Consider the following 15,911-nt stretch of genomic DNA (forward strand, 5'->3'; position numbering starts at 1 on the left):
ACCCTACTTTAAATCTAGTTGGGCAACATCCACAAGCTGGATGGTGCACTTCATCCTGATGCTGGTAATGGCTGTGTTGACATCTTTGGGACCATGTCCCAGTTACATGCTACAGACAACATACTGCTTCAGCAAGGGTCATACTTGGCAATCTGATTGCCTGGCTTGCAGGCATTGGTGATCTTGGCCACAAGCAGCTACTCATCATAGGCCTTCTTAGCTGAGATGCCTGGGGATTGGTAGCCAGTGGAAAGTGGATATGGGACCAGGTTGTTTGGGAATTCTGTCAAATTCACATTCAGGGTAGTGTCAAGTTGCTGAGAGGTAATGATGGTGGACACAATCTGCCCAATCACATGAATGAGATTGGTATATATGGGCCGTTTGGTATCTAGGTTGTGTCGACATATGTCATAGATGGCTTCCTCACTGACCGTGAAGGCATAGTGAGAATGATCCAGGGTCGGGTGGGTGACCAGGAAGGAATTGTGGGGCTCCACCATGACTGTGGAAACCTGGGGGATTGGCAACTTTGAGTTTGGACTTCCTGCCATAGACTACCAAGAGCTGTTCCATAAGGAGAGGCACAAACCTAGAGCTGGTGCTGCCCCTGAAGCTGTGGAAGATATGCAAGTCCCATAGCCCTGTACACAGATCCACCAGTTTTCAGATCAAGTCTAGGTCAGTAATCTCCTTGCCAATGATGTCATGGCCTTTGGCATAATTACTGGCTGCATCTTCTTTCCCAGGGATCAATATTAAGCCCCCAACTTTTTTACTTTTATGGACCAAATTTTTATTTTCTCTTATTTCTTAAAAGTAAGAAAATTATTTTGAAAGACATTATATATGTTTATTTTTGCCTCAAGTGCTCACATTAAAAAAAAAAATAGCCAAACAATTTCATGATTTTCTGTTCTCTGGTGACTGCATTGGCAAAGAGGACATGGGTACTGTCAGTATCTATGTGACACCTGATGTTCCAGATCTTTTCGAATACCTGGATGTATGGCATGATGTAAACATAAAAACTGGATGACTAGTAGCATTTTAAGTTGTTCTTGAAGACACAGACATCATTCATTGAATAGCCCCTTTTATGAGTGCACAAATCCATGCAAATTTTTTGTTTTACCACCAGATGTCAGCCATTCACTGCACTGGTAATAACTATCCTGAAGAACTCTTGATGAGAAATCTATGTTTGTGGATGTCACCTTCATCTCTCCCTCTGTCCTTCTTTTCCTCCTTCTCGCTATGACTGTCAGTCAGTCAATAATCAATTGACTTATATTTTAATTAGAATGCACATATCTCTTCTAACCTATCTAAATAATGAAAGGGAGGGGCACCTGGGTGGCTCAGTCAGTTAAGCATCTGACTTCGGCTCAGGTCATGATCTCACAGTCCGTGAGTTCGAGCCCCGCGTCGGGCTCTGTGCTGACAGCTCGGAGCCTGGAGCCCGCTTCGGATTCTGTGTCTCCCTTGCTCTCTGCCCCTCCCCTGCTCATGCTCTGTCTCTCTCTGTCTCAAAAATAAATAAAAACATTAAAAAAATTTAAAAAACAAAAAATAATAAAGATAATGAAAGGGATATATTAGATATTTTAAGAAAACTAACATGATTTAGAGTTTAAATATTATCATATACAAATGTGAAAATGACACTAAAATGTTTTTTAAACTTTGATATGGAATTCAGGCTCTTTTCAGTCCAGGAACTTTGGGACCAATGCAATATTTTGCAGCCTTTGTTTCAGAACATACTTTCAACTGTCACCCAGAACTTTTGCTTTTTTGGAATTTTTATTAGATACTTGTTGGTATTCTGAAATTATATTCTTATTGGAAGAGTATCAACTACATATTGAACAAACTATGCAATATTTGATTTTTAGAGAAGCCCTAAGGTGATTAAAAAGCTAATTAATTATTGAAGAACTATGCAGACTTTTTGCCCACCAACAACTTCCATTTAATTTTTTTCTATTAAATGCCTTCTTGAGTATTAACATATACCTTCTATGATCCCTGACTACAAACTTTGTCAGGTGTGTTGCTCTACTTCAATCACTGAGTTTAATCCAATGATTTTATGCTTTTTGCCCTTCAACATTGTGAGCTTTTTGAGGTTTTGGGAGTTTAGCAGGTATCTTGATAAATGAATTTTATTCTCTAAACTTAGAGTACAGCTAGCCTGTAGTGGACTGTTGGTTGCCTCCTTAACAACCATTTTCTTCTACCTCTCTTTCCTGTCTGAATTTTGTTTCAGTGTCTAGCACTTCTCTTTTGGAGCCATGAGACTTAGGGAAATTTCATCCCATCAAGCTTCATGCATGGGCCTGGGTAGTATAAAAATAATCCCATTCCCTTTGCTAAGGATTAGCTCAGAAGTGACCATGGCCATAGAAGGTCCAAGGAAAACTTTTCCTCACTTTCCTAACTCCTAAAAGAGTGAACTATAAAGGCTGATGGATATATCTTTGTGAATCTACTGTCATTTCTGAAGAAGAAAATACTAGTGTTACTGCGTTTCTGAATCCTTTGGGGGAGTGATATAGATATGGGGAAGGTAGGGGAGGCTCTCTCAAATTTTCAGACATCTACCAGAGATATCTTTCATATCACATAGAAAGAAAATTCTAGAGTATGAAACCAGCACAGAGGAAAACAGCTGCAGGGGAGAGAAAGAGAGTGTGTTAAGAGAGAGAGAATGAGAGAATCAGGGAGAGACAGAGAGAGACAGATCTGATGATAGTTTTTGTGTCCCTAAATCCTCTGTTATGAGATAATGAGCCAAAAAATTTTGTTCTTATTTATTTAATTATAACCCAGTGAGGTAAGAGTTTGATGGGGAAGTCTATTTAGGCATCTGGAAAAATGTCTAGAAGCTGGAAGGACAGTAAGGGCATGGCCATTTGAGAGAGAAGTCGAATGTGGCTTCTCCTTGGAGTGAGGATGATAAGGAGAGTTGGCTTCTGGGCCTTTTGCTCTATAGAGACCACATATTTGAGCAAACGGCTTTGTGTGCCTAATAATTTAAGGCTTAGCTAATCCTTGTAGGACCGTATTTCCTGTAGATGGTCCATGAAACACCTGGATCCAAATCACCAGGGGTACTTCTTAAAGATGCAGAGATCTGGGGCTTCTGGGTGGCTCAGTCAGTTAAGCTTTGATTTTGGCTCAGATCATGATCTCATGATTCATGAGATCAAGCCCTGCTTCCTGGTCCATGCTAATAGAGTGGAGCCTTCTTGGGATTCTGTCTCTCCCTCTCTCTCTCTCTCTCTCTGCCTCTCCCCCACTCACATGCACTTTCTCTCTCTCTCAAAATAAATAAACTTTTTTAAAAAATGCAGAGGTCTAGGCCTCGCTCAATGTAGTGAATCAGAAACTCTGGGAATGGGACCAAGAGTTAGTCCTCTTACAATAAGTAGCCCCAGTTGATACTTACAGTTGCTGAAGTCTGAGAAGTATTGCTATAGGCTACAATAACTTTGACATCGACTTTGGGCTACTAAGTAGGTGACAGTCTGGGGAATAAGCCCTAAGACCAAGTCTGTGGCTTCCCTTATTCAGCTACTTAAATACTCACTTTATATAACATTTGAATGAGAGTTTAAAGATACATGGGAATTTTGAAAAATAACATGCTGATTTAATAAACTAAGAAGATGGGGTACCTGTGTGACTCAGTTGGTTAAGCGTCCAGCTCTTGGTTTCAGTCCAGGTCATGATCTCACGGTTCATAAGTCTGAGCCCCTTGTAGGACTCCATGCTGACAGTGCAGAGCCTGCTTGGGATTCTCTCTCCTACTCTCTGCTTCTCCCTTGCTCGTGCATGCTCTCTCAAAATAAATAAAACTTAAAAAAATTAATATATTAAAAATTATAATAAACTAAGAAGAAAGCTTAGAACAAAAGATTTTATGCATATGATAATTCAGAGCCAAATCAGTGAATGACTGTTCTTTTACATCCCCCAAACAATAGTCTCTGGATAATTTAATGTAAAAAAAAAATCAAAGCCCAGCTGTTTCTCTTCGCCTTTTTAATAAGTCAGTTATACCTATTTTAATTATCTAATTTAAAACAATGAACAATTGAGGTATTCCAATCGTGGTACTAATGGTCAAAACAAAATACCTCAGAGCCTGTCTCCTCTGTCCAAACATCTGTAAACTATAATTTATGTGCAAATATATATCTACTTGTAGTAACTGGCAAAGTTGAATAGCCAATTCTCAAAAACAATGGTTTTCAACTCTGGATGCACATTAGAATTACCTAGAGAAATTAAAAAACGTGACTTATACCAATGTCCTACTGTAAGTCAACTAAATCAGGCTCTCTGGAAGGAGTGCCTATTTTTTTTTCTTAAATTCCCCAGGGGATTCTACTGTGAAGCCAGGGATGGGATCCACTTCTTGAGACGCTTCCCAGGCAATGCATTCTCTGAGTGTCTCTGAATGAAATTCAGCTAAGAACGATAATCAATGGAGAGATTGCTTGAAGGCAATGCAGTTCATTCATTTCTAGTCTACCATCTTTAAGCCAGGTTAGTAGAATAAGAGTAGTATACTAGGACAGGTTTATAATGCCCCAGCAGATTTTCTTTTTCTGTATCTTTTTTTATAATGCCATTTTCTTATATGAGATATAAGATGTCACATGCTATATTGAGGGATATATGTAAGAACAGACTTACAAAATGTATTTGTCTACTCTGTGGATATTATTGAAGACTTTACTCACACATCTTGCTGCTGTCTTTCAGAAGATACTTGGGAACAAGTTTTTCTGTCATAATTAGGAATTCTAAATGTTTAATGGATTTATGAATTATATAACTAATCACGTTTTATTTAATGAGCTGCTAGAAAGCTTAGAGCCAACGTCTTGGCCTGAGCAGGTGTAATAGGAACTACCCTCGTATTAATTTTTCTTTTTATCTTTGTTCTCCATTTTTATCTTTGTTCTCCATTTATCTTTTTCACCTCCTTATCATTTATCATTTTTATTTATTTTTTGCATCCATTGAGTCATTGTAAACTGTTAGGAATAAGATTTGATGTAGATAACATTTAAAAAAGCAGCTAATGGAGCTGATGATCAAATATTGCACCACAAAAGATGGCCTTAGTGCAAGTCAACTAATTTCCTCAATGTAAGCAAACTTGAACAGCATCAAAGTCAACCTATAAGACATTTCTCTTGGCGGGCGCGGGGGGGGGGGGTACTGGACTAATTCTGATGTTGAAATAAAAATATCTTACATACTGTGAACAGGCACATATACCTCAGAATAGTGTTATCATTGTATATTTACATGTTTACCAGTATGCACTGAAAGGGGCATAAAGGAGTGGGCAAAGGGAGGTAAATATATCCTTATTTGAGAAGGAAGAATAAAAAAAAAAAAAGGTGAAGCTTCTATTTGGGTAGGATGCCCAAATTAAGCTATACCAGGAAGGTGAATATATGGGAAGTAATAAATCTTTCAATCAGATCTTCTTTGGTGTATGAGAAGAAAAAAATCTAGGTTATGTTAGATTTTTAAAAACAACATAGCTGGAAGACATTCTAATTAATATACTTTTTTTGCAAAGCACTCTGTATTGTTTTCATGATGAGTCAATTAAATCTCTAATGTGCCACTACTAAGATGCCTGGATTGCAAATACAGGCATTTTGAAGAAAGGGTTCTAGAGTCTGATTATTACACAAAGAAAAGTGATCACGTTCTTACTAAACTGCATTGATGAATTATGAAAAAGATGTTATAAAAGTAATTCATAGTTCCTGTAAGAGATGAATATTCCCATGAATACATGGAATTGGAGTGAAATTATTCTTTAAAAAGAAAACTAGTAGTAACCTATATTGATGGGTCTATTTGCATATGTAACTTGAGACACAGGTTTCCTCTTAGCTAGATCACCTTTTATTACATTATTTACCTCCTGATTGATACACAGGCAAAACCCCTCTTTAAATTTAAAAGAGAGCCTGGATTTACACATGTATGTAAACTCTGATGCTGGTTTTTAATTTATATCAGCTACATAACAAAATATCATCTTCATTTTAATACAATACAACACATTTCTTTCTGCTGAAGACATTGGGTAGTTTTCACTATATCCGTGGTTTGTGTAATTATTACAAAAGTTGTATACAAAACCCTGCAAATATGCAAAAATTGCAAAATACACTCTGACAGCTAATGCTCTGAAAACACTTTATTACACAAATTACATTCAGATTCTGAAAATAGTGTTCTAACAGTGTAACCATCTAAAAATAAGACATCCCAAAACACACCAACTGAAGAAAATTAAAAAACGAATTTAAATAGAGACTTTTTTTTCTTTCCCTCATTGCAATATAATGTTAGTGATTTTAAAAAAATAGGAGATTTAGCAGCTTTGTCCTCATGTAGCACAAAGTTTCTCTTTACTGCCACAGGCTGAGAATGCTGAACAGGAAAGGCACCAAAGACAGACATAGGCAATGGAAGTGCTATTGGGAAAATACTGTGTTCAAGCAGAGAATGGGGTTATTTACATCTACAGAAAAGTCTCAAAAATGTAAATGAGCAAAGCTTCCATCATTAAATTAGTAGTGTGATGGAAGAAGAGGACCATTCCTCTAGGCTATGTTCATATAAAGACAATGGCACTGTTATGAACTTTTAGGAAACTCCTCAACTAGAAACAGAAGCCAACTAAAAACAAATGAAATAAAACATGTACAGTCCCACATAGACTAGTACAGTTTACAATTAAATACGCAAAACTCTAAACGTGCTAAAGGGAAAGGAATCGGGCATTCTTGGAAAATCGCATCAACCTAAATCAAAGCCTGTCTTCAGGAGGAAGAAGGTGAGGGCGCAGGCAGAGGTGCTGAATACTCCTCTTCCGATTCACTTCCATCATCCTCCTCTTTCTCTAGGTCACTTCCCTCGGTGCTAAGACGGTCAAACCCTTTCCGGCTGTAGCCTTTCCGGCTTGCAAAGAAATTTCCGAGGTTTAAGCCTCCACTTCCCTTTCCTGGAGAAAGCACACAGTGACACAGAACTGATGGAAAGTTTGCACAAATGATTCTTGGTGTACTTGTAAATTCTTAAATGGTAAACACATTATATATTGGGATGGGAAAGGGTAGATATTAACAACAACAACAGAAGTGAAAGAGATAACCTACAGAGTCAGAAAGATATTACTTGTACTGATTTATTAAAATATATAAGAAAAAAGCTCCCCAGGATTATGTGTTTCTGTAGGATTCTTTAAGATTCATTTCCCAGCTCCTGCTTTTTCCAGTCTCTGGAACTGGGATCCCTTGAGGAGCTCTTCATTTCAATGACTATATGAAAAGGTCATCTTCACTATGACAAGCACTGACATGCTGACAGGAGTGAAAGAAAATTTACTGAAGACAAATGAAGCCAGATAGATAAAAGGCAGGGGAAGAGAATTAAATATAGAAAGGCAAGGTAGAAAAAAACGAAACTGGGAAATGTGCTGCCAGCGCCACATACTTCAATTTAGTTTACGGTTTGCATTCTGCATTTAACATTGCTGTGCTGCACATGAGGAGTTTACTTTTAGAGAGAGTATGGGAATTAGATCCCTGCTCTGTAAAGGACATGAGCGTGTTGACTCTGAGCCACATGTGAAGGATTCTGAAAGGTCACAAGCATACCTCTAAGTCTTCCGAGCACTCTTCCTGAACTTGCCTCAAGTTTGTGTTCAGAATCTGTTAGAAAAAGATGGCACATTTCAAAATGAGTCCCAGTCACCCTCCTCAACCATGGGCTCAACTTTCAATACCGAATCAGAGGTTCATAAATGATTAAAAACAAGGCCTGTGTTTGTCTGTAAGCAATTCTAAGGGGGAAAAAAGGCGATATATTATTGTGATGTGTCTGAGGGCCAGAGCTGGGTTCGACTTCAGTGCTGTGCAGTCTCAACAAATTACTTCTTTGAGCCTCAGTTTTCTCATTGGAGAAAAGAGGGATCAATGATAATTCCTACCCATCTGCAAGGTTTAGATGGGATACTGCATGTGATGTGCTTAGAACAGTGCCTGGTAGCTACACAATAAATGCTCAATAAATATTAGTTATTTTTATTAGGACAAAATTAAATTACCAGGAGTTTGTAACAACTTGGGAAGCTTTGGTTATTATAAATTAGGAGTTTTGTCTCAGGCTTTAATCTTTCTATTAAGCACAGTACATGTTGTGCTTGAGACAGCCTTGAATTCACGTACATCATTTCTTCTTTGTGTAGGACTTAAGTGAAAGCAAGGACCTGAAACACTGAATAATTTCAGTCATAAAAGTGACCCAAACTCTCCCTTGGAGCTTCCCATCTTCCTGATGGATGGACTTTCTTTCTTTATGGGGAGGCAGAACTCCCAATGGACTTATTTTTCCCTTTGCTCTGTACCTGTCTGTACTTTTTGTCCTGACTTCCCCTAAGGGCTACTCCCCTAAGGGCTGTAGACAGGGAAGTGAGGCTTGGGGTTCTCCTATGAAGCCTCTAACCAGGAGTAGAGGCAGCCTCGAGGAAAAAGCTAGCAAGCAGATGGCAGAGGAAAGGTAGAAGAGTGGGTGTGGAGAAAAATAGGCAAGAAGGGAAGAATCTGATTAAGACTGTTAGAGAGCCAACAGAGTAGATTATAAGTTCTATAAGGATGCAGGACAGCCTTTATTTAGCTGGCTTTGTATTCCCTGTGCCTACCACAGTGTCTGATGTGGAAGTGACATGCAATAAGTATGTGTTGAATAAATGGAAGGTCTTTTATGAGGGTTACTAAAAACTCATTAATTGGACAAGATCTATCCAGAACAAATGCTGAAAAAAGGTGACAGGCTGATCTACTTTTAGAATTAAATGTATTATATGGAACCATATAAAACTGCAATATTTCTGTTGAATATTTCTATATGAATAAAGGTAATTTCATATGGTCTGACTTAGGTCTCTGCCTTCCCAACGCACTCCTGTAAATTCAGTATTCTGTAACAGTGATGTGTCACACGTGCTTACCGGTGAACAGGAGAGACCAAACCTTCTTAACTCCCCAGCTACTACTCCTTCCAGTGTGGTTGAATACCACCATTCCTGCTGCCTGGTCCCAGCCCCTCGTGTTCCTGATGCTCTGTGTATTTATCACTGCACTTACCACCCTCTGTTGTTACCTTTATATACAGTCCTCTCTTTTTTTATGTTTCATCTATTCTGTGAGCTCCACTTATTTATTCAGTCATTTCCCCAACAACTATTTATCAAACCCCTAGTGCCAGGAACTGTGACTGTGCTGAGGATACATAAGTAAACAAGTCAACATGTAAGATTTTTGCTCTTTTGAAGCTTCCATCTAACTCCATGAAGACAACGACTATGTTTATCTTTGCTCCTGCTTACCACAGTTCCATACCCTTAACAGGGGCTCAAAAGAAGTTCTTTTTGAAGAGTTAATTGTATTTTTGAGAGCTTTATCAATTGCAGATGAACAGCAAACCAAAGTCGTAGAAAAATTCCCTTTCACAACTAATTAAATGGAATCCTCTGTTCTTTGTTTCTGTGTGCTTTTCTGTGTCAGGGCTTTGCCGTGGGCACTGAATCCCTGCCATGGTTGCCTTGGCCTGAAATAGAATCAGATGCTACTTCTTGATCGAATGCTGCCTCCCACCCTGGCCCACAGATTCCTTCCCCGACACAGTTGTAGACTCTTGCCTTAGGACCTGGGAAGCCAGCCAAGGGACTGCTCCTGGGAGGTAAGAATCATGGGCTGGATTATTTGTTTATTTGAATGTCCTGAAAGGAACACAGCTCCTCTTCCTACACTATGATAATGATCTGATAAAATACTGATTCCAACACTGGACCCTGTCTTGTTTGGTGAAGGAAGGCTGATGTCCCAAATTGTGACTATTTAAAAGCTACTGAATGATGTATTGTAGGAATAAATAGTTGATTTCCTGAGAAAGTTGAGATTTAAGATAAGTATCTTTTATGACTTAATGACTTCTATTACTGTATTACCAATGACTGTTTTTCACAATCATTGGTGGTGTTACTTGAGCACTTACCTGGTGGCAGATACTGTTGATAAATGCTTTATGTTTATTATTTCCCTTAATCTTCACACAACCTTGTGAGTATTTTATCCCTACTTTATAGATGAGGAAACTGTGGCTTGGAGAGACTAAGTAACTTGCCCAAGGTCATGTAGCTAGGAGCTAAAGCCAGGACTAGCAGGGGAAATATATAACTCCCAAAGAATGGACCTAGGTATTTTGAGGCCTGGGCCTGTTTCTAACAACAAGGATCTCCTCCTTCCTGACCCTAATTTATAGTGACTACATATCTACACAATTTCATGTGGAGACATTAACTGGGCTTATGCCAATTGCTAAAAGGCAGTATTAAAAGTTATATTTTAATCTAACTATCTAAATTTCTGAGGCTTCAGATACTTTTTCTATGGTGATGCTAACTATAAACAATATTTGGAACATAAACAATAATATCCAAAACGGCAGAGAGCATTTAGAAAAAACACTGAAAAAAATCACAACCAAACTTTGGGGATACTTAGGCCAAACACTCTTTCAAAGGTAGGTTCCAAGTTCAAGGGGCTCATTTTACTTGCCTCCAAAGGCCTTTGATTTTTTCCACCGAATAAATAAGGCAATGGCCAGCAGGACAACCACCGGAATAACCAGAAGGGTTGTAATGAGAACAATGGGCACTCCAAAGCCCGGCTCTTTGATCAGTTTCTGTTTCTCTTGCATCTTCTGCAACTCTGTGGAGGCCGGTTTGTTCTCCATTTTGTTTTCAACAACTGCCTCGGATTCTTCAGGGAAAGAAGAGTTCACAATATTCAACTGACTCAAAGATTCCAAAACCCAACCACCCACCCCTACCCAGTCAAATCAACAACTGCTCATAAAGAACTTGTTGAGTTCCGTGCATGTGGGGTTCACATTTCAATATCTGAATCTACCAAGCTAGCAGCAGGTATTGTGATTAGTAATATCCACCCAATGGTTTTGTACCTTTAAGTTGGTTTTCTTTGATCCTACCCTTTATTCCCCATAATTCCACAAAACAAATATCCTCCTTTTGCATTTTTTTCAAAGTTAAAATTAATAGGCAGTATGGTGCAGGCAAAGAATTGGTGTGCATACTACAGTCAAATGAATCTAGACTGAAATCCTAGTTCTCCTATATAAATTAGCTGTGTAACTTTGGGCAAGTTACTTAAATAATCTGGGCCTTAGTAACCTCATCTGTAGAACTATGATGATAAACAAACAAACAAAACACCTCCTTCATAAAATTGTTGAGTGTGAATGTTTATCATAGGGATGGTATTTAATAAGCATGATTCCTTGTATCATTAGTTTATGAATCTTGTTAATGTTCAATGAGTTATTGGCACATTGCATGCACAGTGACACACATTTATTCTAGGATTTCAAACTGGAAAAAGAACTGTGTCCTTTTCAGGTTCTTTTATACAGTTCCTAGTAAGCCGTAAGTATACCCAGAAGCACTGTATATATGATTCTGTGTATGATGAAAATAGAACAATTCTCTGGTATTGACTGGTACTGGGTAGATAACAGGCCTAAAGTACTGTTTGGGAAATGATTCAACTGGACCATATAAACTGCTTCAGGTATCTTAACAACTACTGACTTGAAGGTTGAGCCTTCCAACATTCTTGCCCTCCAGAAGCACATATGTGTGCTTGTACAAAAACCCTAGTGTGCAAAGTCTAGAAGTTACTATCATCTTTGCCAAAATGCTCACGAGATTTCTGGAACTTCAGTTTCTTGGTGCGATGTAGAGTGTATCATATGGCCTCATGGAAATTTTGACAAAATGGCAGGAATAGCTGGTTCAACACAATCACGAAAATCTTTGGTTAATGTTTAATATGTGTTCACATGCTTAGTAGCTTGCTGGACAATTCTCCAAGGAAGGATTTCTCAAATTACTTAAGACACTATAAGCTTTTTGCTTATAAGCTTTTTGCAGCTTTTTCCTTCAATGTTCTGAGCCAGCCTCCTTCATGATCTCAATGAAACCTACTGAGCACTTGTACTGTTACAGGCAATGTTCTCATTTAATCATTACACCAAGCCTATGAGTAGGCATTGTTAGTATCACCATTTTACAGATGGCCCCATAGTCTTCATTTCCTTCTCTGTACTATGGTTAAGGGGAAACCATTATTTCAATTTTTTGTCCACTGGAGTGGCTCTTTGAAACTTCAGCAGGAGAGAAGGAAAGGGATTGGTTCGTAGATCTAGATGGCTCCAATTTAACCTGTCTGGATCTCAGTTTCCAAGAGGAATATAAGTGTGATTCTTACTTTTCCTGATCACTAATTGTTACATCTTTTTCTTCATTACTATAGGAGAGATAGGCAAATTGTTCTGTTTTACTTAAATCCCTTCTATATTTAAGCAGGAAAATAACAATAAATAGAAGACAAGATTAAAAAACAGACCAAAGATACAGATTGGTAGTCAAAAATTTGTTGCCTTGAAAGAAGGATTTATTTCTATTTGAAGGTGACTATAACCAGAATAATTACATAGCATTTTCTGTCATTTAGTGGGTTTACTGGCACCAGAGACAATGGCTGTACCAGCTCATTTTCAGTTCCCTTTTTATAAAGGCAGAGCTAGGAGTGAGCTCCAGTAAAAGGAAACAAGAACTGTGAAGTAGGTGACAGACTAACAGAATCAGTTTAGCATTCACAGAGAGTATGCTGAGAATGAGGTAATAACCTCACAAAGGTATACACACTACACTTGAGAAATTCTTGATGTCCACATTCCCTTTGGTAATCTGAGTGCATCTACTAAAAATACACAAACATTCTAACTTTTGAACCTGCTGAAGTATGTTTAGATTTTAAAAAATATTCTATATCTTAAAGAAAGAGGATAAATTTAAATTTCCCAGTAAAAAAATATATATATATTGTTCTTTCTCAGGAACTTTTATAAGTGGAATAAAAAGTCTAAAAAATAGTTATGATTTAAGGATTTAAGGAATTTCAAAACAGTAACAATTCAAATTCTGCCACTTTTATTCTTTATCCTAAATTCTTTAACTGAAAATTAAATTCTTTAATTTGGAGCATCCCTGATGAAGGAGCAGTGAAGAAGCTCCAATATTATCCAGAACCTGGGGCTTCTGGAAGAGAGGGGCTGCCTCATGTGACATTTTTCTTTCATGTACGATGCCAGATGTATTGCATTTTAAACAAAAATGTCTTCAAACAAGCTCTTCTGGCATCCCTATACGTACTTGGAAATAAATATAATTTTGAAAAGCTGACATACAGGAAGTTTTTTCCCTTCTTTAAAGCCCTGAGTTTAGAAAGGGAGGCTAGGTGCATTCTTGTGTGAGCTCACACACTCAAGCATGAACATGTTTCTTTCCCCTTGAGAGAGGGGAGAAGCCCAGAGACCTCTTGGAATTGGAATAACTCGGACAGTAAAGGAGAGACATTCTTAATACAGCAATACAGCAATTATTACCCAGTTTATTACAGACAGAACTGACGACTGAAGGTTTTAGATGGCATACTAGCAAGTAACAGGAGAAGTGCAGATAGCACCAATGAGATTACTCTTTCCTTTCTTTTTAGTACTATTTTTTTAATGCAGTGTGTTTCCCCTATAATATGTTGTTCTCCATAAGGCCTAAGATGCTAGCTGCCCTAGAGAGTTTCTTTCTATGTTATTGAGACTGATTCACTATCATCATCTTTTATTTGGGGAGCTAGGGGTAAAGGCTATGATTTTGACATCTTTTATACCTAGCAACTTTATTTGAAAATGCTTTTCCTAAGTTTCTTGTCATCACACATTCTCTTACCTGTGCAACTCCCTGTGAACACAACATTGGTTCTGAAACCCTGTTATTACTCATCAGTTATATGACCATTCACAGTGGGGATGAAGGTCATCAGAGGTTACTCAAATTTGGAAATTTATACAGCAGCTAAATCTGGGATGATGTTTCTCCCTCTCTTTTGTAAGGGACGGTTTAAATTAAGTTTTCAGATTTTGATAAAAGACAAACTTTTGGAGATTCAGCATGCTTTATACTCCTTTGTGTAATAAGGAAATAATCTTAAAAAAAGAAAGGTTTAATGAGAGTCATATGAATCCAACAGAGGACTAGAAGAACTTCATTTGAGTTTGGGTATTTGAGTTTAGGTATTCCTATTAAAATGTGAATGTCATGACAAGATAGTCCAATGACATTTACTATTTGAACTCCTGTGTTCCGCCACAAAGCTGGGAGGTTTTCTGAATTCACTCAGTGGTGTGCACAGAGGAAAGAGGAAATGGTGTGGGGAGAGCGCTCACTGTTCATCCTTCATTGGCCAGGCAAGAAGAGATCAGTGTGGATGCGCTGTTCTCAACAATCCAAATACTATAATCTAGGATTTTTATTTTATTTTATTTTTGGTGGAACTTATTTAAAGAGAAGTGGCTTGAGGCCACTGTGTAATCCCAGAGATTTCAGAGTACATATAACCGTCCCCAACCTATAGCTCTTGGAAGAATTTATGGTAAATGAATTGGTGGTATTCATTTCTCCTCAGTAGTACAGGAATAGTGGTTAACAGCACAGACTTCAGTGGCAAATAAACTGTGGTTTAACCCCGGCTCTATCACTTAGTAGTAATTCTGATCTTCGATTTCCTCGTGTGTAAAATGGGGATAATACCAAATTATCACATGGCTGGTGTAAGGAATTAATTTAGTAATTTTTGTATTGTTCATTGTTTGTGCTCCATGAATGATAGCTATTATTAATAATAATATACTTATTCCAGGGAAAACAACTCACCAATAATTCTGTATGTAACAATCATAGGAAAATAAAGGATCAGGAACTCTTCAATGAGTGTGGTATCAGTGCCACCCAGTAGAGTCACCTGTGTTGAATCTCTATAAATGCCAAACATTTGCTATTTATTTTATATTATCTTACCCCTTTCAACCTTGAGTTGGCTATATTCTCTTATCTGCCTATATAAAATCCCTAAGCTCCCTCTTGGTTCTTGCTTCTTTGTATCTTTTTCCATCTGCTTTCATGAGAAAGGAAAACAAGTAAGCCTAGGGTTAAGTCTGAATATCTAGGTGAATCATTTATAAAGCAACTAATAATGAAATCACTTTGCTTTTTAAACATTGGGAGCACCCTATATTGAGTTCTTAATTTTACATGACCATGTCAAAACCCTGAAGATAGTATAACATGTACAAATATAAACTGATCCTAGGAAAGGGAGAGAATAATTTGACTAGGATTTCGAATTAAACCAGTGGTTGCTTAACAGTAGCTAAATTCCATTTCCCATTCCTGATAGTATGTACCAAAGCTATACTTATTTGTGTATATGCATATGCGTGTGCGTGCACACACACACTCTCTCTCTCTCTCTCTCTCTCTCCCTCTCTCCCCTTATAGGTTATAAGTCTTTTGAAGTCAGGCACAGTTACATTTCCCTTAAACCAATTATAGCCCCTTATACATAGATGGCCCTCAGTAAATTTTGGGGCGATTGGTGCTAAGATTGGAGCTTAGGGAACAGATCATCTTGTCAGGCCCCTATAACAGAAACTCACCAAAGATATGTTTTTCACTCATTTAGACTACAGCCCATTATGGAAGGCCTTTTCCAGTATACTGGATGGTATTTTTCTGCTTGTCTGAGGTTAATGTACTTCTAAAAGTGGCTGACTTACTTTTTTTTCCTCTTTGAATGTCTTTGGCCTGCTTGTTCAGAATCACTTTCTATCACTTGAAATCAGTGAATTTGAGCTCATTATTACCAGTCCATTTAACAGAGAAA

At 37.9% G+C, this 15,911-nt stretch overlaps 2 protein-coding genes across 24 annotated transcripts in view; one reads left to right on the forward strand and one right to left on the reverse strand.

The window, feature by feature from the left end:
• The window catches only part of GIN1 (gypsy retrotransposon integrase 1), a 79,439-nt gene that overhangs the window by 36,717 nt on the left and 26,811 nt on the right, over positions 1 to 15,911 (forward strand). For 4 of the 5 annotated variants that reach the window (XM_040447644.1, XM_040447654.1, XM_040447661.1 and 1 more), the window contains one exon: positions 9,615 to 9,789. The exons of the other annotated variant lie outside the window; for it this stretch is intronic. The gene's annotated coding sequence lies outside the window, so the exon portion shown is untranslated. The remainder of the gene's footprint in view (positions 1 to 9,614; positions 9,790 to 15,911) is intronic. 5 annotated transcript variants of the gene reach the window in all.
• Positions 1 to 15,911, reverse strand: part of PAM (peptidylglycine alpha-amidating monooxygenase) — a 288,055-nt gene that overhangs the window by 3,844 nt on the left and 268,300 nt on the right. For 3 of the 19 annotated variants that reach the window (XM_040447492.1, XM_040447575.1, XM_040447485.1), the window contains 3 exons: positions 10,668 to 10,871; positions 7,707 to 7,763; positions 6,224 to 7,051 (listed from right to left, as the gene is read on the reverse strand). The exons of 1 other annotated variant lie outside the window; for it this stretch is intronic. In XM_040447492.1, coding sequence (XP_040303426.1) covers positions 6,870 to 7,051; positions 7,707 to 7,763; positions 10,668 to 10,871 — 443 coding nt within the window. In that variant the 3' untranslated portion in view covers positions 6,224 to 6,869. Of the gene's footprint in view, positions 1 to 6,027; positions 7,052 to 7,706; positions 7,764 to 10,667; positions 10,872 to 15,911 lie in introns of those variants that run through there. 15 more of the 19 variants (XM_040447581.1, XM_040447504.1, XM_040447625.1 and 12 more) reach the window with 11 other exon arrangements.

Source organism: Herpailurus yagouaroundi, unplaced genomic scaffold (assembly GCF_014898765.1).
Source record: "Herpailurus yagouaroundi ecotype Mexico unplaced genomic scaffold, PumYag 29, whole genome shotgun sequence".
Taxonomy (NCBI): Eukaryota; Metazoa; Chordata; class Mammalia; order Carnivora; family Felidae; genus Herpailurus; species Herpailurus yagouaroundi.